General features: G+C 42.7%; 1 protein-coding gene across 2 annotated transcripts in view; it reads left to right on the plus strand.

The window, feature by feature from the left end:
* Positions 1-16,577, plus strand: part of TOPBP1 (DNA topoisomerase II binding protein 1) — a 318,299-nt gene that overhangs the window by 266,704 nt on the left and 35,018 nt on the right. For both annotated transcript variants that reach the window (XM_040434494.1, XM_040434495.1), the window contains exons 12-16: positions 223-395; positions 3,823-4,034; positions 7,113-7,411; positions 7,745-7,918; positions 8,099-8,211. In XM_040434494.1, the coding sequence (XP_040290428.1) occupies positions 223-395; positions 3,823-4,034; positions 7,113-7,411; positions 7,745-7,918; positions 8,099-8,211 (971 nt within the window). The remainder of the gene's footprint in view (positions 1-222; positions 396-3,822; positions 4,035-7,112; positions 7,412-7,744; positions 7,919-8,098; positions 8,212-16,577) is intronic.

Raw genomic sequence — 16,577 nt, forward strand, 5'->3', positions numbered from 1 at the left:
AAGAAATTAACACCTAGGAATTAGGAATTTCTGACATGATCGCTGCTTCCAGGAGAGAGATGAGCAGTGTTCATCTATGGAGGAAACCTGTATTATATGTAATAGTTTCTGTTTATTTGGAACTTACTTTGTAGCTCAGCTGAGAGTTCAGTATAAAACATTAACTCGTTATGTTATGGCTCTTTCGTTCCCAGAGCTTACTTTGTTGAATTTCATTTTTAGGGAATGTGCATAGAACAGGAGAAGCTTCTGGACCCGCAATCAAATTCTCTCTTCACACCGGTGGTGTATGTTGAAGGCAGCGCACCGCTGAAAGACTGTGTTCTTTCTGTGAGCCAGTTTATGGGTGCTGAGAGGGATTCATTAGTTTATCTTGCAGGCCTTCTTGGAGCCAAGTATGTCTGCCATTTTTTTTATTTACTTTAGTTTCACACATGCCTGACCCATATGTCATAGAATAAATTATTCCTTCACTTTCAGGAAGTTACATGTTAAATGTCATTTTTATAATGACTTGAGATAGTTTCCTAAATAGATTTAAAGAATGGAAAGACTATGGCGCTCATTTATTAAGACCGGCAGACCGGCAATTTATACACCGGTCTTAACCCCTTCCCGACGTGCTAGCTGCACATACCCAGTGCAGCTTGCACATGTATAGACGTCATGGCAGCTTTTTAATCCAAGCGCTGCAAAACGCTTGGATTAAAGCTTCTGCCCCAGCCCTGCTGCTGTCACGGACAGCATACAGTGCAGTAATGCCGGCAAGGGACCTTGCCTGCAATCGATCCGATTGTGCACACTAACTAATCGGATCGCGGCAGTGTAAAAGTGCCTGTTCCAGGCTCTGATCTGCGCTCTGCAGATCAGAGCCTGAAATCAGGTAATGTGTCCTGGTGCTCCCCGATCTGTACCCCCCCTGTATGCCTCCAACCCCCCCCCCCCCCCCCCTGTGAGCCCTGCCTCTGCCATCTGTCCCCGCCTGCCCCTGATGCAAAAGAATAAAAGTAAACAGAAATAAATAAAAATGTAAATTAAAAAAATAAATTGCCTTTTCCTATTAAAAAAAAAAAAATGCACATATTAGGTATCACCACGTCTGTAACGACCATCTCTATAAATATATCACATGACCTAACCCCTCAGGTGAACACCGTAAAAATAAATATATAAAAACTGTTCCATAAAAGCCATTTTTGTCACCTTACATCACAAAAAGTGCAACACCAAGCGATCAAAAAGGTGTATGCCCCCCAAAATAGTACCAATCAAACAGTCTTCTCATCCTGCAAAAAATTATACACTATTTAAGACAATCCCCCAAAAAATAAAAAAGCTATGGCTCTCAGTCTATGGAGACACAAACATAATTTTTGGGGTTTCAAAAATGCTATTACTCTGTAAAACTTAAATAAATGAAAAAAAGTATACATATTAGGTATTGCCACGTCCGTGTAATCATGAATGATCAAAAAATCCTATGTACCCAAAATGATACCAATAAAAACCTCAACTCTTTCTGCAAAAAACTAGCCCCTGCACAAGATGATCGTCAGAAAAAAAAATTTGCATTGAGAAAATGGACACAAAAACATAATTTATTTTTCAAAAATGCTTTATTGTGTAAAACTGAAACAAACAAACAAACAAAGTAGACGTCCGTAACAACCTGCTTTAGAAAAACAGCACATGATCTACCCTGTCAGATGAATCTTGTAAAAAATTTAAAATAACACAACGGTGCCAAAACAGCCATTTTTTGGTTACCTTGCCTCACAAAAAACTTAATATAGAGCAATTAAAAATCATATGTACCCCAAAATAGTACCAATAAAACTGGCACCTTATCCTCTAATTTCCAAAATAGGGTCACTTTTTGTGAGTTTCTACTGTAAGGGTCCATCAGGGGGGCTTTAAATGGGACATGGCATCTAAAAACCAGTCCAGCATAAACTGCCTTTCAAAAACCATACATCACTCCTTTTCTTCTGTGCCCTGCCGTGTGCCCTTACATCAGTTTACGACCACATGTGGGGTGTTTCTGTAAACCGAAGAATCAGGGTAATAAATATTGAGTTTTGTTTGGCTGTTAACCCTCAATGTGTTAAAGAAAAAAATGTAATAAAGTGGAAAATCTGCCAAAAAGTGAAATTTAGAAATTTCATCTCCATTTTCCTTTAGTTCTTTTGGAACACCTAAAGGGTTAACAAAGTTTTAGTAAAATCAGTTTTGAGTAACTTGAGGGGTGTAGTTTCTACAGTGGGGTCATTTATGGGGGGGTTTCCACTATGTAAGCCCCACAAAGTGACTTCCGACCTTAACTGGTCCTTAAAAAGTGAAAATTTTCTTAAAAATGTTAAGAATTGCCTCTAAACTTCTAAGCCTTCTAATGTCTTAAGAAAATAAAATGACATTTCCAAAATGATGCCAACATAAAGTATACATATGGGGAATGTTACGTAATAAATATTTTATGAGGTATCACTTTCTGTTTTAAAAGCACAGAAATAGAAATTTTGAAAATTGCGAATTTTTCCAAATTTTTGGTAAATTTGGGATTTTTTTCATAAATAACGGTGAAATATACTGACTCAAATTTATGACTATCATGAAGTACAATGTGTCACGAGAAAACAGTCTCAGAATGGCTTGGATAAATAAAAGTGTTTCAAAGCTATTACCACATATAGTGACGCATGTCAGATTTGTAAATTTTTACCTGAACACTGGGGCATCAATGACTCTTGGTCATGAAAGGGTTAATTCCCATGTGCTTGCCGCGGATGTGCCAAAGGTTTGTAGAGGCACAGGCCTCTACGTAATTTTGGCACTTGGTTCCGCCAGTTGTGCGACATCGGTTACGCTACTCCAGCTCCCTTGCTGGCTTAGTTTCACTATTTTCCATGCCATAAACTGGCGTCGAAAATGGTAAATACGGGCTGGCTGGCTGGTATCGAGTGTCATGATGCTTTACTTGGTATTGAAATCAAAGTTCAAATTCTGGTATCGTGATAAACCTAATTGACATACAGTTTAGTGGGGAAAGATTGTAAGTTATTAATTTAACTTCAAAGCCCAAAATGAACTGGAATCTAAATTAATAAAATGCACATTATAATAAATCTTAACGCACAAAACTATGTATCAATTTCCTCAGCTTCTCCTGCACATTCGACTGCATTTCTTAGTGTAGTATCGAGAATATTACAATTAATATGCTAGAATCTTAGATTTTTTGTTTTGTTGTCCTTTTCCCCATTTAGGATGTTCATGTTACAAACAATAAATTGCTATGACTGATCCAATCATTTACTTTTTACATGCAGTTAATGAAGTATGTTTATATCTGACGTACACAACCTTTACTTGTCTGAAGTTCACATTTGTTAGGCTGTATCACTCCAAAGGGCTATAATAAAACTTAAATTACCACCTGAGATTTTTATGGCATAATCAGACATTTGTAACATATCCTGTGAATGTGCCATACTGTACATGTCTCAGATTAGACTACCTCGTCAAATGAGATTTCAAAGAGCACCAATGAGAATTGATCTGCCCTAGGAATAACACTGTAACATCTTTGCCTTGTTTGCTTGTTTAGATTGATTAAAATTAGTGTTGTACATCACATAACAGTGCCCCCCCACAATATTACTAGCCAGATATTTCTAGCCAGATATTAAGGGTTTGCCCATAATAGCATTGCGGGAAAGCAGGTCTACAAGAACATTGTCATTTCTGTAATCAAATTGCATTTTACTTGAGCAGCCATACCTCTGTGAAGATGTGAAGTAATGTTTGGTACTTTAAATGTTGCAGAGTTCAAGAATTTTTCGTAAGAAAGGCAAACCCCAAAAAAGGAATGTTTGCCAGTACTCACCTTGTTCTCAGAGAACCTGAGGGCTCTAAATATGAGGCAGCTAAGAAGTGGAATCTGCCCGCAGTTACTATGGCATGGCTTCTACAATGTGCCAAAACTGGCAAAAAAGCAGATGAAAGCCGCTTTCTTGTTGAGAATGCCTGTGAAAATGGTAAGATTTTTTTTAATTTGTTTTGCCTGCCATAGACTTTTGTTTAAAAATATAAACTTGTTTAGAATTTTCCTCAACACAAACTCATGTTTGTCATCTGGAGGATGTAGTTCCCGCACCATGTCATACTTGTACATCCTAGGTGACACCCACACTCCTGCACCAGTGGCTGGGATCAGACATAACTCAGATCCTGACTATTTGTCCCAGAAGGAGGAGGCTTCCTTTGTCCTGCTCCTGCCAGCCCTGATAAAGCAATCACAAGTAATAATGTCAAGTAGTAATCTGTTTGGAGCACATGCAGACAAATGATAGTCCAAGTATATATAATTAAAACTTGAGGTTGGCTCACCACAATTGCACAAATCGGTTTCAATACAGGACAATGCTTGTGGGGTGGAGATGCCACATCAACCATGATATACTATTTAGAAAAGAGATTCCTCCGGCACACTTCTTCAAAACATCCACTTTATTTTTAAGTAAAAAAATTGGTACAGTGCACATTCCAGGAAGAATTAATTATTAATAAGGATGATACAGTTTGTCCAAAATGTGTAAGAATCTCCCTGGAAAGTATTTTTAACTTATGGAATAAGGTGGATGTTTTTTAAGAGCAATCTTTCTCTTCTGGACAAAATGATAAAACATTATATTCAACATAAAATGGTTAAACTGATTGTCCCTTCTTGCCATTTCCACAGCAAGATGGGCTGGGCCTAAACGCTGGCCCCAAATTAACTGGCTTACGAGAACAGTCGCGCATGCCAGTCCTCCTGTTTCCGTAACTCCTATTGTAGTGAATGGGAACCATGCAAGCAGTGTAGCAGAACAAGCTACACTGCTTCCGTAACTCCTGGCATTACGGAAGCAGTGTATCTTTTTCTGATATTCTGTTTAAATAGCTCCCATTTACTACAATGGGAGTTATGGAAACAGTGGAGCGACAGGCCACCTGGGGCCGGCGCTTAGGCCCATCTCACTGAGGAAATGGTGAGATGGGACAACCTGTTTAAAAGAAAAAGGCTCTTAATGGAGTCTGTTGCCAGGAAATAATCTTGACCTATACAGTAAAATTTTGCCCTGTGAAAATAAGATAATGTCAGAATTCTTTTTTTAAGCGTCCGGCCCTATTCTAAGAAAAATTATATGAATTAAATATTTACTCAAAAATTATTACAAAAAATATGACTCATTAAGTTATGGCTGGCGAATTGAAAGGAGGTCCTTTAGGCAAAAATATGGCTGTGTCCTTAAGTAGTTAAAGGGGTTCTATGAGACAGTAAAACCCCTTTTTATTTGGTCACCCAGGCTGCAGGGGTTCAAAAAAAAACTCCTGTTGCCATCCTCCTTTCTCCACTTTCAGTTCCTTCTGTACCAGAAGTGTGGAGTGCCGTCTACATGTATGACACTGCTTCCAGCCAATCAGTGGCCTTACTGGCGACAGTGGTGCCATGCTTGTAGATGTCTTTGATGATCTTCACTCTAGGCTAAGCAATGCAAGGATACATTTTTTTCAGATGTCTTGCCCCATTTCTCATGCTTTAAACTAGGGCTGCAGCTAACGATTATTTGAATAATCGATTAGTTGTCGATTATTTCATTGATTAATCGGGAAAAAAACACCAAAATGACAAAAAAAAGGGGTTTAAATGATTTTACTTGAAAAAGTATGTTCAAAGGCCATATTAAAACAATTTTAGGACTTAAATAATTATAAAAATTTTGCATTACAAGGTAAAAAAGACAACATGTCCACATGGTCAGGGCTTAGGCTAGCTCTCTTCTTACACTGTTGCAGAGAAGAGACGTTCCGACGGTGTGGATGTGGATCTGTGGATGGCAATCATGGCACTGTTATGGGGCATCTGTGGATGGCAGGCACTGTTATGGGGGCATCTGTGGATGGCACTGTTATGGGGGCATCTGTGGATGGCACTGTTATGGGGGGTATCTGTGGATGACACATATGTGTCATCCACAGAACTCCCCCCCCTCATAACAGTGTCCCTGTGTAGTGATTGTGAATGACCCCCTATACATGGGTGGGGGCTGGAATTTCACTTTTGTAATAGCAGCGGGGCCCGGTGCAGTCACTGTATTCTATTGCATCGGGCCCCGCTCACCTAATCATATCTATCAAGTAGGGGATGTTAAACTACTTATAGTGCAAAATCACTCCAGACCCTAACTTACTAGTATTAAACTATCGCAGGAGGCCAGGCAGTTGGACGGGCGGTGGCAGCAGCGTAAGGCTACTTTCACACTAGCGTTCGGAGCGGGTCCGTCTGATGTTTCATCAGACGGATCCGTTCCTATAATGCAGACGTTTGCATCCGTTCAGAACGGATCCTTCTGCATTATAACTTAGAAAAATTTCTAAGTCTGAAAGTAGCCTGAACGGATCCGTCCAGACTTTACATTGAAAGTCAATGGGGGCGGATCCGTTTGAAGATTGAGCCATATAGTGTCATCTTCAAACGGATCCGTCCCCATTGACTTACATTGTAAGTCTGGACGGATCCGCACGGCCAGGCGGACACCCGAACGCTGCAAGCAGCGTTCAGGTGTCCGCTCGCTGAGCGGAGCGGAGGCTGAACGCTGGCAGACTGATGCATTCTCAGCGGATCCGCCTCCACTGAGAATGCATTAGGGCTGGACGGCTGCGTTCGGGGCCGCTTGTGAGCCCCTTCAAACGGAGCTCACGAGCGGACACCCGAACGCAGGTGTGAAAGTAGCCTAACTCATTACGTCATGCACCTTCATTCATAAAGTGGGAGGAGCAGGCGCGTGACGTAGTGAGTTACGCTGCTGCCGCCCGGCCTCCTACCTGCTACGAAGTGTACTAGTAAGTTTTACACGCTGCCGCCCGCTCCCGCCCACATAGCAACAAATCGGCCGATTATTCGATAACGGGAATCGTAGACAACGGATCCAGTTATCAAATATTATCGATAATGTTGATTAATCGTTGCAGCCCTACTTTAAACAAGAGCCAGAGATAAAGTAAAGGCCTGCATTTGCTTCATTTGTGTATCACAAGGTCATTTATTATATGTACATTTGTGTTTCTTGTAGATAAAGAAGAAAGTTTTGTAAGTCAGACATATAGACCAACAATAGCCAGACCTACACTAGATACACCAGATCGTCAAGTGAATTGTCCAGAAGCATTGAAAAAAGCTGCAGTAACCCCTTTAGATATGAATCGCTTTCAGAGCAAAGCGTTTCAGTCTGTATTGTCCAGACACAACAGAAATGTTCCAACCCCTAGTGGAGAGAATAAACTACCTGCGAGGGAACCGTCTTTACATCTTGATACACCATCCAAATTTCTGTGCAAAGATAAACTCTTCAAGCCCTCATTTGACGTCAAGGTACTGTGTATATAGCCTTCACCTTGGCCCTTTCTCATAACCAATGTAAGTCGACACTGATTGACATCCCTGGTTGTGAGAATACAGCTAGTAAGTCAGGGAAAGAAAGCCTCATGTCTGCAGATGCCAGATGTTACTTTGATACTTTTTTAAATATCTGTGCCTTATCTCTGGCCTGCATATGATGGTTATTGATATGATGGCCTTACTTGTAATTCCATGGTTACTACTATAATGTCTACAGTCATATTTTTACTTAATATAGAGCACAGTTATTAAGACTTCAGGCATTTCTTGTTAACTTTACACACTGTCCTTATAAAATTCCTACAGGATGCCCTTGCTGCACTGGACACACCAGGTGGACCAATCCAGAAACATAGGGCCCAAAATACTCCTTTGTCAGAAGTTATAGGCAGAAATTTGCAGCTTGCTCTTGCAAACAGTAATAGACAAACTGCCGCTCTGACTGCAAGTCCTCAGCTAAAGACTACTGAGCCAAAAGAGGTAAGTAGTCTTCTCTGTATAGGTTGTTTTATGTACCATACCACCACCTTTAACGACAGTGTGTTATCAGCCAAGACTTTTGGGTTTGTTATTCCTGGATAATCTGTACGTCATGAGTTTTTATATGAATATATTGTATGTTATACAATTTTTTTATCGTAAGTTATATTTACTTTGCAGGTAAATCAAGAACCTAAAATACTTACTGATGTAGTTATATGTGTAAGCAAGAAGCTTAGCAAAAGACAAGGAGACCTTAATGGTATAGCAGCCTCACTTGGAGCGGAATACAGGTATGCTATGCAATCAGATGCACTAAATCCATCAGATGCATAACCGTATTAAAGGGGTTTTCCAGGACCTCAAACAGTTTTGCTGAATGTTGAGAAATAAAATTAGGCATACTCACCTATTCAGTTTCCTAATCTTTTCTGTTGCTGCAGTGATGTCACCTTCTTCTCCACCTGATCGCTGGAGACAGTTGTTGGCCCTAGAGGTCACATGAGATGTCATGCATGTTATTCATACAGTGCCACTTCTGCTACAGCAATGATGTACCTGACTACCTCACATGACTGCTGAGGTTAGTGATTGGCTGCAGTAATGATATGGAGTAGTCGTAAGGGTATTGCTGCAGAATCAGAAAAAAGGTTAAGCTTTTTTTCTTTAATTTTATATTATTCCTTCTGGCATTTAGTTTTCTCGTTAATGGCATTGGGGGACACAGTACCATGGGCATATGCCCAGCTACCACTAGGAGTCACTAGACCTCAAAAAGGTTGGCTCCGCCCAGGTGGGCTATACCCTCTCCACAGCACTAGGTTATTCAATTTTAGTCTAGTGTCCATAGGAGGCAGACATGACCTGCTCTTTTTTCGCAGGTCTTGCTGCTTTTTATTGTTTTATTTATTTTAATTTTTTGTCCGGAGGACCCCTAGTCTGCCGCGATAAGCCCCGCTCACCTCACTCCTTCCCGGCCGCCTCAAAAATCGAGGCCCCGACTGCTAGGCCGCACTCGTCCCGCCCCCTCCTTGGTTTCCCGGGCTTCCTCAATGGCCCCTCCCGGCTTATGGGAGGGACTATCCTCTCTTCCTATCCTGGCCAAGCGCGGGCTTTCCATTTGGGTTGGTGCGGAACCTCCTCCCTTTGCCTGGAAGAAGAAGATGCCTCCATCTTGTTGGCATCTCTCCTGCAACCTCCCTGGTTCCCTCTGCAGCTGCTGCAGCGCCTCTTTGGGAGACAGCACCTGGGGTCTGGTAGGACAGCCTCTGGCTGGCGATTTTTTTATTCTTTTTTCCAGCCTCCCCCTCTGCTTCCCTGCATCCCCTCCAGTGATTGTGTTTCTCTGGCAGTCGTACTGTTCTGAGGTGACCGGACCGTCCAGTATTATGTTGTATACATATAAATATTACCCCCATGAGGTAACCTGACCTCTAGTAATGTCTGCTCTGGGTGTGGACTGCAGTGATGTCTGTGCACAAGTCATACAGACACCACTTACGCGGTCTGCCTGTCCCTGTTTGTGAGTGGTAGCTCCCCAGCCCTCTCATGTCGCCCTGATCTACTTCTGTGTCTGTCATGTCGCCCTGACCCACTTCTGTGTCGGTGTCTCCTGACTGGACCTTTTCCCTGTCCTAAGCAATAGGGAATCCTGTCAAACTCTCCAAATCTATGGCAGAGTCACGGCACCCATTGCCTGCCCAAAATTGCGACCACCTCTGCCCTCTTTTCACAAATTTACATGGCACAGTCCTGGCAGAGTACAGGGATCACCGCTGGATGTTCTTTCCTACAGGAGTACGCAGCGTTGTGAGTACCAGCCGCTACTGCAGTTTCGGGTCATCGCTGGACATCCTCCACCATTCAGAATCTCTGGGTGGTCAAAGACAAATGCCTTCGCTGGACGTCCTCTCCGATATGACTGTAACAGGACTAGTGAGTGCCTCACTCCTGCCGGTGGGTGGACTTTTCCACTGCTTGTTCTAGTATCGGACATGGTTCTGTAGTTCTGCCTTGGTCCGGGTGTTCTTTGTACTCCCTTATGTTTTCTGATTAGTTGTGCTACATAATAGAAGGGCTGTTCCCTTGGCCCTGGCCGTTGTCTGCACCTGTCAGTTCCTTCCCACTTCCCTGGGGGTTTCACTGTGCTTTACCGGTAGCTGGTTTTCTACAGGTCAGTGTAGACTCTCCCGACTTCCCCTGCTGACTTCTGCATCCTTTTGGAATATAGATGTTTGGCGATTCTTTTACTGCTGTACTTGCCCCTTCTGGGACAGTGTTATACAGTTGGCTGGTCACTACACTTGGGATGGTTGGTCACCCGTGGCCGATGTTATTTCCTTGTTTTTCTGGCTATTGTTGTCCTTCAGTGGTACTGTCCTTTGGACCCTTCTTGAGTCCCTGTCTGGGTAATCCTGCTTGGGGTCCCTGACCCCACTCTTTCTTAGACCATCTAACTGGCAGCTCCCTTCTGGGTAAGCTACCCATGGCTTTTTGACCACACAGGCTCTGTATGACAGCTGCTTCTTTGGGCCCGGTTTGCTCCTATTTCCCTCCTGGGTCCTTAAAGGTTGTTGCCTTCTTGAGATTCTAACCTCTCTTCTCATTCCCCCAGGTCAAGTACCTGGTACCTAGTTGTTTAGTGCTATGGTTTGCAGTTTACATTGTATTGGTCACTTTTGGGATGGAGCTTTCCCTCCTTTGGAGAACTGTTCCTCCTTAGGCTGTTTGGAGTCCTCTCCTTCTACTCCAATATCTCTCAGACCAGTGGGTCTCCGCTTATATTACCAGGGCCTGCAACTGGTTCCTTTTTTCCCTGTGACTTTATGTGGCTAGGGCAGGCATGGCCAACCTGCGGCTCTCCAGCTGTTGTAAAACTACAACTCCCACCATGCCCTGCTGTAGGCTGATACCTGAAGACTGTCCAGGCATGATGGGAGTTGTAGTTTTGCAACAGCTGGAGAGCCTCAGGTTGGCCATCCCTGGGCTAGGGCTATCTCTGGTCTTACATTTCACAGCGATATTATGTCTTTCAGAGCCGTGTTCCTCTGTGTAGGAAGCATGTCTTTCCTCCTGACCATAACCTACGCCCCCCCCCCCCCCCTCCTCCGGGGGTTGGCTGTTTTCTCTGGCAGGAAGAGGTTTCCACCTTCTCATGGGTGTTTTCTCTTTCCCCCCTTCCTTGCTGTGAAAGGAGGCTCACTCCCTTCCCTTGTGAGTCTTTGTTATGATTTCTCTCAAGCGTTTAGCCTCCAGTGCTTCTTTGTTTCCTCTCTACCCTGGCCTTTACATGTGGTTGGCCACGGACAGGCCGTGTTTTGGTCTTAGACGACTTTAAGTTTTAGTCTTTGGTTGAGGACTGCTTCCGTCCTTTTTCTAGGCATTTTATCTCCTGCCAGGCATCCTCATAGTCTATTTTGTCTTGTTGGGTCTGTCCTCTTAGGGCTTCTCCTCCTGGAGCTTCCTTATATATGCAGAGCGCTAGGTTGTTTCCAACTTACGTCCTTCCATATGCAGAGTGCTAGGTCGTTACCAACAGACGTTGCTGTGCTACTCTCCTGTTTCCTCAATCCCACCCTCGAGGACTGCTTTAGGATGTCCCATGGTGCTGTGTCCCCCAATGCCATTAACATGAAAATTGGATTTTTGTACTTACCGTAAAATCCGTTTCTTGTTCAATGCATTGGGGGACACAGATCCCACCCTCTGTTTTTACTTACTCTCCCTGTCACCGGGCTGCTGTTCTCTTTTCCTTCCCGGTCCAGGACATGTTGATTCTTCGCTTTTGTTTCTCTCTCCTACTGCTTTTGGTACAAACTGAATAGCCTAGTGCTGTAGAGAGGGTATAGCCCACCTGGGCGGAGCCAACCATTTTTTTTTTATATCTAGTGCCTCCTAGTGGTAGCTGGGCATATACCTATGGTGCTGTGTCCCCCAATGCATTGAACGAGAAACTGATTTTATGGTAAGTACAAAAATAAAATTTTTAGCTCAAAATGAGTACAATTCAGTAATAAATAAAAAAAATTCTCCAAAGGTGTACATAACCTTTTAAATCATCACTTCTCAAAACCCTACTGGCAGCTCTCGCTTTCCCTCTCTATCCACTCTGTCCTTGTATGCACAAAGTGCTGCTGAAGATATTTGGGGTCATTTATTAAGACCAGTGTTTTTAGATGCTGGTCTCAATAATCCTGCGCTAGCACTTGATGCGCCTAAGTTATGTAGAGGAGCCGGCCACTACATAACTTGGGCTCATCTATTGCAGGACTAAATCAATGCCAGCTCCCTTGCTGCCAATGATTTAGATAAGTTTCCATGGCTAAAACAGGAGTAGAAAATTATAAATGAGATGAGCCAGCTGACCTGCCCCGTTCCCCACCCACGCCACGTCCCCTTTCTTTTTTTAGAACTGGGGTATGTGCCGTGGATGAGGAAGAAGTCGCAGATTCTGCCCCAAATCCCCTTTGTGACCGAATCTAGAACCGATATATACCAAAAATTGGCATATATCTATTCATAAATGACCCCCATTATTTCTATATTTATTAAAATGACCAGCAGTGATATAATAGGTCCATATAGCTCAAGTGTTCTAAAATTCCCCCGACTCGCTGTCTGTCTATGTCTGTGTAGAATCTCCTGTATATTCCTATAGGCATGGCCCAGTGTTTAGGCAGTAATCAGGAACAAATCAAACATTCCTAATAATTGCCTGAATATTCAGTAAAGGCGCTATATTTACATATAGCAGTCATCATCTCTATATTGGGTTGAATGATAATCACTACTGCAATCATTTGTGCCCGTGTTTCTATGTCAATGATCTATTACTGCTGTTAGGGTGATGAAACTCCACACTCTCTGAAGCTGCAAAGCTGAGGCAGGATGGGAGATGTAGTCTACATTAGGAAAACCTTATTTGAGGGGAAAAGGGAATCAAGATGGCATACAGCCAATGAACACATAGCATACACAAAAATATCTACATTATTTTTAAACTGTTTTCTGTACCAAAGAAGTATCTTTTACGTCGTTGCTGTTGATGGCTTCAGTTCAGGCTGTATAGCAGCTATAGATATGAGTAAATGCTTGTTTCACAGCTGACAATACAGCCTAAGATATAACCGAGAGCCCCATTGAGAGTTGCATATGCCTCCAGCTCTTACTCCCAGCCCAATTTCTAAAGACTGTATTTCTGTATGGCAGCTAGAAGCTCAATCCTGGTGTTTTAAAGCTTTTAAACAATGCAACCTGTGAGAGACTAGGTTAAAGCAGCCACCCTTTCTATCAGCTGTGATCTTAGCTAGCATGGAGGAGGAATAGGGGCCATTTGGGACCTGCTGATAAGCTACAAGAAAAGGATTAAATAATCCTCTCGCTCTATATGCATACATGATCTCATGAGGAGTGTAACATGAATATCTGTGCATGTTATCAATACCCCTCATCAATTAGAGAGCATACATTATGGGATACCCTTTCTGTAGGTGATCCAGGTTTCTTGTTCACAACATCACCGCAAACTAAGGTGATAGTGGCTGGCTGTCAATGGCAGGACACGTAATGGACACTGAGACACCAAATTTCCTTCTGCTAAGCGCCTTGAAATGGTCTGGCCAGATACTGGTGTGTAATGAAAGTGCCACCTGTGTATGTATGGTGGACAACAAAACTGTGGGAGCTGTTCGTGCTTGTTGGTGAATCAAACAATCCTCTCTACTGGTGGTATGTCTGGGTCATCTGGAGCTTTTTTGCCGTGTGTATGTGGCCTCACGTAACCACTGCTCCCAATACCTCCTAACTGGTCAGAACAGCCTCTGAGATACTTTTTATTGGGCCAGTATCAAGTGCCTCCCCCCCCCCTCATGTGCCAGTATCATAGTGCCATCTCCCCCCCAATGTGCCAGTAATAAGTGCCTCTCTCCTTCCCACCCCCCATGTGCCAGTATCATAGTGCCATACCCCCCATGTGCCAGTATCAAGTGCCAAACCTTTCCCCCCCCATGTGCCAGTATCAAGTGCCCCCCCCCCCCATGTCCCAGTATAATAGTGCCATCTCCCCCCCCAAAAAAGTGCCAGTATCAAAAGCCACTCATGCACATCTCAAGCTGTATGCCGCTGTCAGGTAGTTTTCAGCAGCTCTATGCACAGTCTCCCACACCATGACCATCACAGGAATAGAGACGTCAGGTGCATGCGCAAGTCTTTGGTGGCTTTGCTGAACAGCCGAAAACGATCAGCTGTCAATCGGAGGCAAAGTGAGGAGGTTGCTGCCCCCTTGACTTCAAATTCTGCTGTTACATAGCACGTACAGGGGATTAAAGTTTGTTTTTAAGATTTTGGCTCACCTGACCGGAGGAAGAAAAGGATCTGTAGAAACATACTGCTGGCGGCTTGGGAGGCGTTTTTTAGGTGACAGGTTCCCTTTAACCCATACAGCCCTGAGTGTAGACATTAGTGGTATGTATGAACTTACATCTTAGTTTTTGCAGTGTATTTTATTTGCAAAAGGATTCTGCTAGACTGCATTTTATTCAATTTTTTTTCCCCAACTTTTTTTTTTTTGCTTATCTTTTTTGCTGCAAAGTTGGAAGGGGGTTGGTTATGTGTGTTAATTATAAAGTTTTATTTTAAACATGGTGTGCGGTTTCAGGAAATGTAGATTTTGGTAAACTGGCAGCTGTTTGCCACATGCAGTATATATTTTTAAACCAAGAAAAACTATCTATTATTCTGTCATCTAAGGGTACTTTCACACTTGCGTTAAACTTTTCCGGTATTGAGTTCCGTCCTAGGGGCTCAATACCGGAAAAAATTGATCAGTTTTATCTTAACGACCTCAGCTCCCCTAGCTTAAACCCCCTTAATGACCAGACCCCTTTTTACAATTCTGCACTACACTACTTTCACGTTTTATTGCTCGGTCATACAACTTACCACCCAAATAAATTTTACCTCCTTTTCTTCTCACTAATAGAGCTTTCATTTGGTGGTATTTTATGGCTGCTGACATTTTAACTTTTTTTGTTATTAATCGAAATTGACCGAATGCAATAAGTGTATATTTATTGGTTTGCGCAAAAGTTATAGCGTTTACAAACTATGGTACAAAAATGGGAATTTCCGCATTTTGAAGCAGCTCTGACTTTCTGAGCACCTGTCATGTTTCCTGAGGTTCTACAATGCCCAGACCGTAGAAACACCCCACAAATGACCCCATTTCGGAAAGTAGACACCCTAAGGTATTCGCTGATGGGCATAGTGAGTTCATAGAAGTTTTTATTTTGTGTCACAAGTTAGCGGAAAATTATGATTTTTTTTTTTTTTCTTACAAAGTCTCATATTCCACTAACTTGTGATAAAAAAATAAAAACTTCCATGAACTCACTATGCCCATCACGAAATACCTTGGGGTGTCTTCTTTCCAAAATGGGATCACTTGTGGGGTACTTATACTGCCCTGGCATTTTAGGGGACCTAAAGCGTGAGAAGAAGTCTGGAATCCAAATGCCCAAAAATGCCCTGTGAAATCCTAAAGGTGCTCTTTAGAATTTGGGCTCCTTTGGGCACCTAGGCTGCAAAAAAGTGTCACACATGTGGTATCGCCGTACTTAGAAGAAGTAGGGCAATGTGTTTTGGGGTGTATTTTTACATATACCCATGCTGGGTGAGAGAAATATCTCTCTTAAGTCAACTTTTCCCATTTTTTTATACAAAGTTGTCATTTTAGAGAGATATTTCTCTCACCCAGCATGGGTATATGTGGTATATGTAAAAAGACACCCCAAAACACATTGCCCGACTTCTCCTGAGTACGGCGATACCACATGTGTGACACTTTTTTGCAGCCTAGGTGCGCAAAGGGGCCCAAATTCCAATGAGTACCTTTTAGGAGGGCATTTTTAGGCATTTGGATTCCAGACTTCTTCTCACGCTTTAGGGCCCCTAAAATGCCAGGGCAGTATAAATACCCCGCAAGTGACCCCATTTTGGAAAGAAGACACCCCAAGGTATTCCATATGGGGCATGGCGAGTTCATAGAAGTTTGTTTTTTTTGGCACAAGTTAGCGGAAATTGATTTTTTTTTTTCTCTCTCTCACAAAGTCTCCCTTTCCGCTAACTTGTGACAAAATGTTCAATCTTTCATGGACTCAATATGCCCCTCAGCGAATACCTTGGGGTGTCTACTTTCCGAAATGTGGTCATTTGTGGGGTGTGTTTACTGTTCTGGCATTTTGGGCGGGGCTAAATTGTGAGCAACCCTGTAAAGCCTAAAGGTACTCGTTGGACTTTCGGCCCCTTTACGCACCTAGGCTGCAAAAAAGAGAGAAATATCTCTGTAAACTGACAACTTTGTATAAAAAAAAAATTCAAAGTTGTCATTTACAGAGAGATTTCTCGCCAACAGTATGGGTATATGTAAAAATACACCCCAAAACACATTGCCCTACTTCTCCTGAGTACGACGATACCACATGTGTGACACTTTTTTGCAGCCTAAGTGCGCAAAGGGACCCAAATTCCAATGGGAATCTTAACGATTTCACAGGGCATTTTTTACGCATTTGGATTCCGATGGAACTGCCTGCCGAAATCCAACAACCCAAGTGTAAAAGTACCCTAAAAACATAAATTTTCAGGTGGCGCTTCTTAAACT

The sequence above is a fragment of the Bufo bufo genome, chromosome 5 (genome assembly GCF_905171765.1).
Source record: "Bufo bufo chromosome 5, aBufBuf1.1, whole genome shotgun sequence".
In the NCBI taxonomy this organism is placed as follows: Eukaryota; Metazoa; Chordata; class Amphibia; order Anura; family Bufonidae; genus Bufo; species Bufo bufo.